Consider the following 10,353-nt stretch of genomic DNA (forward strand, 5'->3'; position numbering starts at 1 on the left):
CCATTAGACTTCCTCTTAAGCAACAGTGTGCTGAAGCCAGTTTGCACAAGCTTGTGAAAGCACATCATCACCTTTTTTAGATTTTGTGACCTTGTTGTTAAACACCTTGAAATCAGCCATGGTGGTAGCATTTATTTATACCACAGAACATAGCAAATGCTACAAATCAGAACTTCCCCTCAACCAGGAGAGTGATTTACCAGCACATCATTGTTTTTAAGTTTTATAAATCAGATCAAGATGATATGGCCAATCCTATCTTAAGGGAATCTTGGAAAATGAGTTTCTGTCATTTTCAGCCTCTCTCAAGGGAAGGGGACTTTGCCGGCAGACAAGGAGAGGGAGAGCTAGGGAAGTAACAAATGGTGTTTTACATTAATGGTTCCCAATAGTGGGAACTTTTTGTAATCACTGAAAAGAATATCTTCAAAGGATGTCTGCCAGAAGATAGAGCACTGTGGGCTCAGTGGTAGGATGCACCAAGCTCTATCAGTTGACATGGTAATTACAGCAAGAGGTGGGGCCCAGGACAGGCTGTCTAATCCATGTGATGGGGGCCCATTAGGGACATGGCCTCAGCAACTTCCTGTAACCACAATGGGGAGCTGCCTTGACATGGGACTGTGAATGGCCAGAAGACATGGGGCTTGGGATGATGCTGAGGGGAAGCGAGGAGCCCCATGTGGGGTCTCAGAGGGTAGTAGACGTGTTCCCTGAAGAAGAGCCAACAAAGGAAGGCCTGCCATCCTTGGCCAAGAACTCCTTGCTGATCAGGCCATGGATGGCCATGATCTTGAGGAGTCCGTGGCGAAACTTCTGGCCAATGAAGACGTAGATGAGAGGGTTGAGGCAGCTGTGCAGGAAGCCCAGGATCTCCGTGGCGTCCAGGGCCCGGCCAATGTCGTTGCGACGCTGACAGGTCTCGGTGATCACCTGGGCCCTCATGAGGGTGTCTGCGATTAGGACCAGGTTGTAGGGCAGCCAGCAGAGCAGGAAGACGAGCACGACAGCAAAGATGACCCGCATGGCCCGGTGCTTCTGTCCCATTTGGGCTGAAAACAGTGTGCGCAGGGTGAGTCCGTAGCAGAAAAGCATGACCAGCAGGGGCAGGAGGAAGCCAAAGGTCTGGGGCAGGACACGCATTATCATCCGCCATTTCGTTGTATTGGCACCCAGGTGCTCGTAGCAAACTAGGTTGGAGGAGGGTGGTTGATAGGCCTCACGGAAGATGAAGATGGGCAGGGCCAGGATCACGGACAGGGCCCAGATGCCTAAACATATGAACTTGACCCAGTGCCGCTTCTGGGTCAGCGTGCGTGTGGCATGGACAATGGCCAGGTAGCGGTCCATGCTGATGCAGGCCAGCAGTAGAATACCGCTGTAGAAGTTGACTTCCTTCAGGAGTGAGACCACCTTGCACAGGGGTGTGCCGAAGATCCAGCCCTTTGCCTTGGAGGCGGCCCAGATAGGCAAGGTCATGGCGAAGAGCAGGTCAGCCATGGCCAGGTTCAGCAGGTAGACATCAGTGACAGAGCGACCGACCCGGCTGTACAAGATGACCAGCATCACCAGGGAGTTTCCCAGGAGGCTTAGCAAGAAGACCAGGGCATAGATGACGACCACAGCATACTTGTTGAGTGTCTCAGTGCTTATCTCACAGGGACTATAATCAAATTCTTCTGTGGGTGGCGTGCCGCTGTAATCCTCAAACCCCTCCCACAAATAACTGCTATTAGATAAATCTTTCAGGATGATTGTCATGGTGTGATCTGGTTGAAAGACTAGAAGGAAAGAAAGGTGATTTAGTAACTCAGATCCAAGTCACTCTCAAGGATGTGATAACTGTTACTAGGTTATCTTCTGCTTATCTGCTAGCTTGGTAACGGAAGATCCCTTCCTTCACCTCTGTCACAGGCTGCTTTAAGGATCAGCTTCATCGTGTTGTCAGCTTTCCAGAACCCCGAGGCCTAAACGTGGGATAAGATGGACATACACACAGGGAAAAACATCCGCTGTTGGTTGGCCCCATAGTGGCATCAGCTCTACCTATAATACTGCCTCTGTGCTCTCTTTGACTTTCTCCATCCTCAGCCATGTCTGGGCTTTCAGATGGGAGGACTAAGTTTTTCGACACATTCGGGAAGGGCCAGCATCAGGCAAAATGCAAGGAGGCAAACCTGCTCAAGGGCTTCCTAGGTGGCTCAGTGGTAGAGAAACTGCCTACTGATGCAGCACATGTGGGTTTGATCCCTGGACAGGGAAGACTCCCCTGGAGAAGGAAATGACAACCCCCTCCAGTATTCTTGCCTGGAGAATTCCATGGAGCCTGGTGGGCTACTGTCCCTGGGGTGGCAAAAACAAAACCTGCTCTCAGATGCCCCTTTCTATGCTATTTCCCCTCCATGGTCTTCCTGGTGCTTTGTTTGTTTGTTGCTGTGTTATGCAGCCTGCAAGGGCCCAGCGGTAAAAGTGCTGAATCCTAACCACTGGACTACTAGGGAATTCCCTTGCCGATTCTTATTTAACCTTCTTAAAATCCACTGAGGGAAGAAAATAATAGTAATAAACTGCATTAAAGTGTATTTCAAGGGACTTCCCTGATGGTCCAGTGGTTAAGACTCCCTCTTCCACTGCAGAGGGCACAGGTTCAGTCCCTGGTTGGGGAACTGAGATACCACATGCCGTGCAGCACGGCCAAAAAAAAAAAAAAGTGTATTTTAAGCCTTTTCTCTAAAGGAGCAATAAATGTTTGGGTCCTCTGTCTAAAGAAATTGTAGGCATTTAAGAGAAATCCCCATCATGGTCACCCCTTAAATATCCACAGAATCGTTCAGCACTTTTCAAATAACTTTTAAGGTTGTTAAACATTTAGTGAAGCAAAATCTTACCAGAAGAAACAGACGTGAAACAGACAAAAGCTCTTCTGCTGAGGAGGGTGGGTGTGCCCCTCTCTCCATCTAAGTAGTCACTACAGAGGAGGTTCCCACAAAACCTACAGGGTTCTTCAGAGGACAATCTGAAAACCTACAAACGGTTACCAAGACTGGAAATAAGGATATCTGGCAACCAGAGCTCATTCTATCCTGATTCTGTCATTAATAAGCTATGTGACCTTGAGCGGGTCCTTTTACCTCTCTAGGTTTCCATTTCCTCATCCAAACTGAGGGAGGCAGAGTACATAACCCCTGAGAGGCTTCCAAACCTGAGGTTCTATGAATTCATTCAAACCCACACCTTTTAATATCTCTGCCAGGACTGCATTTTCACAAAAGACTAAGCCTCAGGGTCATCCTCTTCCCTAAAAAAGGGGAGACGTGGAATTTCCCAGGTGGCACAGTGGTCAAGAATCTGTCTGCCAATGTAGGAGATACAGGCTTGATCCCTGCTCCAGGAAGATACCACATACCACGGAGCAATTAAGCCCATGAGCCACAACTACCACTGAGCCCATGCTCGGGCCTGCAAGCTGCAGCTACTAAGCCCCTGTTCCACAGCTACTGAAGCCTGTGTGCCTAGATCCCGTGCACCTCAACTAGAGAGTAGCCCCCACTCCCTGCAACCAGAGAAAGCCCCCGTGCAGCAACAAAAACCAGCGCAGCCAAAAAAAATTTTTTTAATAAATAAATATTTTTAAAAGGAGAGAAGAGGTATGAAAGGTGAAGGTGAGAAGACTGTGGCCCCCTGGTCACCATCTGTGAAAGTGAAGTCGCTCAGTCGTGTCCGACTCTTTGCGACCCGTGGACTGTAGCCCACCAAGCTCCTCTGTCCATGGGATTCTCCCGGCAAGAATACTGGAGTGGGTTGCCATTTCCTTCTCCAGGGGATCTTCCCAACCCAGGGATCAAACCCGGGTCTCCCACATGGCAGGCAAACGCTTTAACCTCTGCACCACCAGGGATGCCCTTAAATACAAGAATACAGTCTCTCAGAAAACCTCTTATAGAGACACAGAACTTCAGATCCAAGTACTAACATCAAAGATTTCAACGGAGGAAAGGAAGCCAGGTTGAAAGAAGGGGGAGGAGGCGGGAGAGGAGGGGCGAAAGGGGTGGCCTTACAGACATCTCCTGCCACCTGCAGATACCCAGGTGTTATGGGACTTTTCCCTGGGCCTCCAGAGAAGGGAGGACTGGAACTCGGCCCTACCAGAAATCAGACCAGACCAGAACCAGAATTCGAGTTTTCTGCCAAGAGGAGATGATCAGTCTCCAATCCTCAGCTCAGGCTGAGGGCCCTTCAACCAGATTCCTGCGTCTAGGACCGGGGGACTAGAAAAACAGGGAAGGATAGGAAAGGTTAAGGAGAGGAAAGAGAGAGGGAAGGGGAGAGAGGTCAATAAAGTCTCTTGTTTCTTACTGGTCGGGGCGTTCTGGCCAGTTGTCTGCATCAGGAGGAGACCAGGGACAAAAGAGTCCCAGTTGTGGCCACTGGGTCTGGTCCACTGGCAGGCAAGCTGGCCCCTGAGTACCCCGAGTGGTCAGGATATCAGTCTCAGCGAAGAAGAGTCCCCGCCAGAGTCGCCATTTGTTGCAGGAAGGTGGACCCCCTCCAGGTCCCGAAACTGGGCTCTTGTCTAACACTCAGAAATGAATTGTCCGAAGAGATATATGTGCTGACAAAGCAAGAGATTTTATTGGGAAAGGGCACCATCTGTAGCCATGTATAAAAACAGAACTGAATACATGGTCATGAGAAAGGAGGCAGGGAGTCAATGGAGTACAAATCACAGGTCCCAGACAAGCAGATGCATTTTCCAAAATATAGTCAGACTAAGTCACCCTGCCCCAGAAAAAGTCCTGGCAATCAGAGATTGCTTCCTACCTGAGTCACCAACCATGTATGTCCAACCGTAAGAGCCTGGAACTCAGAGACCAGAGTGCCTTAACACTGAGAGGAAACTTGATGAATAAAGAATAGGGAAGCCTCTTAACAGCACAGCTCCTCCCTGGGCCCTGCCCATGTCTATATTTGGAGAACAGGTTAAATCAGGGGGTCACAGAGTATCAGAGACTCCCAGGGTCCCTGTGTCCAAGCAGGGGAACCCGGGGTGAAGATGGAGTTAAGGATCCATTATCTGAATTCTCCACTCTGTGGATGGCTATTGTCATTCTCTTCCTTTTCTTGCTTTTATTTCCATTTGAAAGCTTCCAAATTGTCTGACCTGAATAAAGGGAAAGAACTTGACTTTATGTAGTACAGATTCTAGCAGTCCATATGGGGGGGCCTTGTAGGAGCCCTCCACTGGCGGGGTGGGGTTGATGGCTAGAGGACAACGACTGAGTAGTGTTTGGACAGCAAACACACAGTGTTTACTTAAACTCTAGACTCCTTTGGGATGGAGATGTTGATGGCGCTTCGGAGGAAGAACTAATCCTCCCCCACCACCAACGAAGAACTGCTTGATTAGAATGGCCCTGAGTCTGGGGGCCACCCCTGGAGTCTGGCTGGACCACAGGGAGCCCAGCAGAGCTGGGGCCGATGGTAGTGAGTGGAGGAGTGGTGGTAATGTCATTCTCCCGGCTCTCAGTCTTGACGGATGGCATCTCTGGGAACCTGCCTCAGCTGCTCCCAGCAGCTAATGTCTGTCCCTTAGCTTTACCTCTGGTACTTCAGTCACTTCTTCCTTATAACAGGAAGCCTATTGTCCTGTAATGATGAATTTACAAGTCAGTCTGCCCCACCAGACCGTGGGCTGCTAGAGACCACTCCAATTCACCTTCAGAGCCTCTGCCAGGATACAGAGTAAGTGGTTACTGAATGGTTATAGGGTAAACAACATCAGTCATATCTCCTTGGATTGATGTGTCGTGGATCCTCCCCCACCCCCTTCCTGCGATTCAGAGTGCCTATCACTTTAAGGAACAGAGTCTATATAAGCTGTGCCTGAAAGCTGCACTTGCATATAGCCGAGCTGGACTCTCTGTCCTTTCCAAACTACCTGCTACTGTTTAGAGTTGGTGCTAATCTATGTTCTGCCTCTACCATGCATGCCGAATGTAGCATGGCACTGGTGCCTACAATTCTGCCCCTGGCAAGCATATTTCTTAAACTAAGTCATGCTTTCCTCCTGGGTTCTCTTATCCTTTATAAGTAATAGCAGGAAGTGTAAGCAGACAATTGCCCTGCCTGGGGCTACCCATGCTTTGCTTTTACAGGTGTTGACCAGTTGCGACCTGATGCCTAGACTAGAAAGGACTTGAAGATGGGGTAGTCCCTGGAGAGAGCAGACATGTCTCCTATTAATCATCTAGGGAAAAGGTAGCTCCTGGGGCAGAAAATAGAGAACAAGGGAGAAAACAGACTGGGGTCTGGCCTGTGCAAGCCAGTATGCACTCCAGGGCAAACTGAAAATATTCGCCACGAGGGGGCAGCAGTCACTGGGTGAGGAAGTCTGCAAGGAAGAGACCCATAGAGAAAGACCTGGGCAAGAAAAGTCTCATCTAATCCTTGGCTTTAAGCTCCTCTTTGTGAATAATTCCCTTCTGCTTTCCCAGGCCTTCACTCAAGTTGGTTCAGCATTCCAGCATGTTTCAACTAATCACTGGGGTACTAGGGAAGAGTCCTCCCTCAAACCCAAGGAACAAAGGAGAATCAGCCCCTTGGGATGAGCATGGGGGTGGCAATGGTGGTAGTTTAGGTCTCCAGTGGAAAAACAACCTGGGGAAAAGAGTTGAAAAGGATCTTTCCCTTTATTGTAGGAAAGGGCATTTCACTGAAGGAGGTGGGAAAGGCACACACAGATGAGCTTGGAATAAAATTCTACCCACTTGAAAAGGTTCCAGCAAGTTCGCCCACAGAACATATCTTCTGTACATCACTTTCCATTTATCATGGCTCCCCCTTAAATGGCTCTGCTGCTGCTGCTGCTGCTAAGTCGCTTCAGTAATGCCCAACTCTGTGTGACCCCAGATGGGAGAGCATGTTTCCATTCTGTGTAGAACACCTAGTGCCACAAAGACTGCTATGACATGTGCAGCCCAAATGCTAGTCCTTAGCAAGATGCCAAGGCCTGTTCTTGCCATTCTGTTCTAGAAGTGGCAGCTTCTATGCAGGACCATGTGAACAGCACAATATGGCTATAAGGATATCTATTTTGTCCCCCTGTCAGCTTTAATACCGGCCTCAACATCTCTGCACAGCCCTGCAGAAGAATTCACTCGGACCTAGGGACCAAAATAGAGGCAAGGGAGGTGGAGGAGAGGGTTCATCCTTCTCTCTGATGATGGTCCCTGTTGCCATCGTGACAGGTTCAAGGGCAAGTATGTGACCTAAGATGATCCCACTCAGAGCCAGGCTCAGGGTGGTTGTTTAATGATTGTGGAAAAGCAAGTATGTAGCCTTGTGGTTGCTGCAAGCCATTTTGCTACCATAAATGGCAAACCAGTCCAAAGATAAAAACTAACACTCGGAGGAGACAGAACTGAGAGAATTGCAGGGAAACAGATCCAGGGTCTTGAACATACTGTGCCCAGAGTTCATCTTCTCTGCGTATTTTTCAGTTATGTGAGCCAGTAAATTGTCTTTATTGTTGAAGACCAGTTCAAGCGGAGTTGTCTGGTGGTGGTGGTTTAGTAACTAAGTTGTGTCTGACTCTTTGCAACCCCATAGACTGTACCTGCCAGGTTCTTCTGTCCGTGGGATTTTCTGGGCAAGACTACTGGAGTGGGTTGCCATTTCCTTCTCCAGGAGTTGTCTATACACGCAACCAAAACTGGGCCTGACCAAGAGAGCTCTGCAACCCAACAGTGATCCAGGATGAGACGAGAGGGAGAGACCCAGGGATGCAGCTATGTGGGACCTCCCAGCCCTGGTTATTATCAGCCTCTGGTGGAAGATGGAAAGGAAATTTGGAGAGCAAGCAGATGAGATTCCAACTGAAGACACTCTCCTGAATGAACTCAGAAATCCTCGTGAGGAACCCAGAAACCACTGCTTTGGATACAGACAGCATGCGTGTGTGCTAAGTTGCTCAGTCGTGTCCCACTCTGTGTGACCCCATGGGCTGTAGTCCACCAGGCTCCTCTGTCCATGGGGATTCTCCAGGCAAGAATACTGGAGTGAGTTGCCATGCCCCTCAGACAGACCATGATTCAAATACTGGCTTTCCTTTAACAGTTTACAACCTTGGACACGTTCCTTCCATTCAGTTCAGTTCAGTCACTCAGTCATGTCCGACTCTTTGTGACCCCATGGACTGCAGCATTGCCAGACCTCCCTGTCTATCACCAACTCCCAGAGTTTAACCAAACTCATGTCCATTGAGTCAGTGATGCCATCCAACCATTTCATCCTCTGTTGTCCCCTTCTCCTCCCACCTTCAATCTTTTCCAGCATCAGGGTCTTCCAATGAGTCAGTTCTTCGCATCAGGTGGCCAAAATATTGGAGTTTCAGCTTCAACATCAGTCCTTCCAATGAACACTCAGGACTGATTTCCTTTAAGATGGACTGGTTGGATCTCCTTGCAGTTCAAGGGACTCTCAAGAGTCTTCTCCAATACCACAGTTCAAAAGCATCAATTCTTTGGCACTCAGCTTTCTTTATGGTCCAACTCTCACATCCATATATGACCATTGGAAAACCATAGCCTTGACTATATGGAACTTTGTTGGCAAAGTAATGTCTCTGCTTTTTAATATGCTGTCTAGGTTAGTCATAACTTTCCTTCCAAGGAGTAAGCATCTTTTAAGCATCTGACTGCAGATGGCTGCAGTCACCATCTGCAGTGATTTTGGAGCCCCCCAAAATAAAGTCTGCCACTGTTTCCATTAGTTTTCTATCTATTTGCCATGAAGTGATGGGACAAGATGCCATAATCTTCGTTTTCTGAATGTTGAGCTTTAAGCCAACTTTTTCGCTCTCCTCTTTCACCTTCATCAAGAGGCTCTTTTGTTCTTCTTCACTTTCTGCCGTAAGGGTGGTGTCATCTGCATATCTGAGGTTACTGATATTTCTCCTGGCAATCTTGATTCTAGCTTGTGCTTCATCCAGCCCAGCGTTTCTCATGTTGTACTCTGCATATAAGTCAAATAATCAGGATGACAATATACAGCCTTGACGTACTCCTTTCCCTATTTGGAACCAGTCTGTTGTTCCATGTCCAGTTCTAACTGTTGCTTCCTGACCTGCATACAGATTTCTCAAGGGGCAGGTCAGGTGGTCTGGTATTCCCATCTCTTTCAGAATTTTCCACAGTTTATTGTGATCCACACAGTTAAAGGCTTTGGCATAGTCAATAAAGCAGAAATAGAGGTTTTTCTGGAACTCTCTTGCTTTTTCGATGATCCAGCAGATGTTGGCAATTTGATCTCTGGTTCCTCTGCCTTTTCTAAAACCAACTTGAACATCTGGAAGTTCACAATTCACATATTGTTGAAGCCTGGCTTGGAGGATTTTGAGCATTACTTTGCTAGTGTGTGAGATGAGTGCAATTGTGCAGTAGTTTGAACATTCTTTGGCATTGCCTTTCTTTGGGATTGGAATGAAAACTGACCTTTCCCTGTCCTGTGGCCACTGCTGAGTTTTCCAAATTTGCTTGCATATTGAGTGCAGCACTTTCACAACATCATCTTTTAGGATTTGAAATTGCTCAACTGGGATTCCATCACCTCCACCAGCTTTGTTCATAGTGATGCTTCCTAAGGCCCACTTGACTTCATATTCCAGGATGTCTGGCTCTAGGTGAGTGATCATACCATCGTGATTATCTGGGTCATGAAGATCTTTTCTGTACAATTCTTCTGTGTATTCTTGCCACCTCTTCTTAATATCTTCTGCTTCTGTTAGGTCCATACCATTTCTGTCCTTTATTGAGCCCATCTTTGCATGAAATGTTCCCTTGGTATCTCTAATTTTCTTGAAGAGATCTCTAGTCTTTCCCATTCTGTTGTTTTCCTCTATTTCTTTGCACTGATCACGGAGGATGGCTTACTTATCTCTCCTTGTTATTCTCTGGCAGACCTAAATTGAAGAAAGTAAGGAAAACCACTAGGCTATTTCTGTATGACATAAATCAAATCCCTTATGATTATACAGTAGAAGTGAGAAATAGATTTAAGGGACTAGATCTGATAGAGTGCCTGATGAGCTATGGACTGAGGTTCATGACATTGTACAGGACATGTTTCTTAACCTATATCAAAATATCTTTATCCTTCAAAACGGGGCTACTTGCCTCCTGCAGCTGTGTGAGGATGAACTGGGGTAAGATCATGGGCTCTAGAACCAAGCTGTGTGTGCTTGCATGCTAAGTCACCTCAATCATGTCCGACTTTTTGCTACCCCATGGACTGTAGACCTCTAGGCACCTCTGTCCATGGGGATTCTCCAAGCAAGAATACTAGAGTGGGTTGCCA

The 10,353-nt window shown here is 47.7% G+C and overlaps 1 protein-coding gene across 1 annotated transcript; it reads right to left on the reverse strand.

Annotated features, from left to right (window-relative positions):
• Window positions 1–638: 638 nt before the first annotated feature.
• On the reverse strand, window positions 639–4,840 carry CXCR1 (C-X-C motif chemokine receptor 1). The gene is made up of 2 exons (XM_052635702.1): window positions 4,822–4,840; window positions 639–1,781 (listed from the first exon to the last, which is right to left on the reverse strand). The coding sequence occupies exons 1-2, from the start codon at window positions 4,835–4,837 to the stop codon at window positions 691–693; spliced, it is 1,107 nt and encodes a 368-aa protein (XP_052491662.1). The 5' UTR covers window positions 4,838–4,840; the 3' UTR covers window positions 639–690.
• Between the last annotated feature and the right edge of the window lie 5,513 nt (window positions 4,841–10,353).

Source organism: Budorcas taxicolor, chromosome 2 (assembly GCF_023091745.1).
Source record: "Budorcas taxicolor isolate Tak-1 chromosome 2, Takin1.1, whole genome shotgun sequence".
In the NCBI taxonomy this organism is placed as follows: Eukaryota; Metazoa; Chordata; class Mammalia; order Artiodactyla; family Bovidae; genus Budorcas; species Budorcas taxicolor.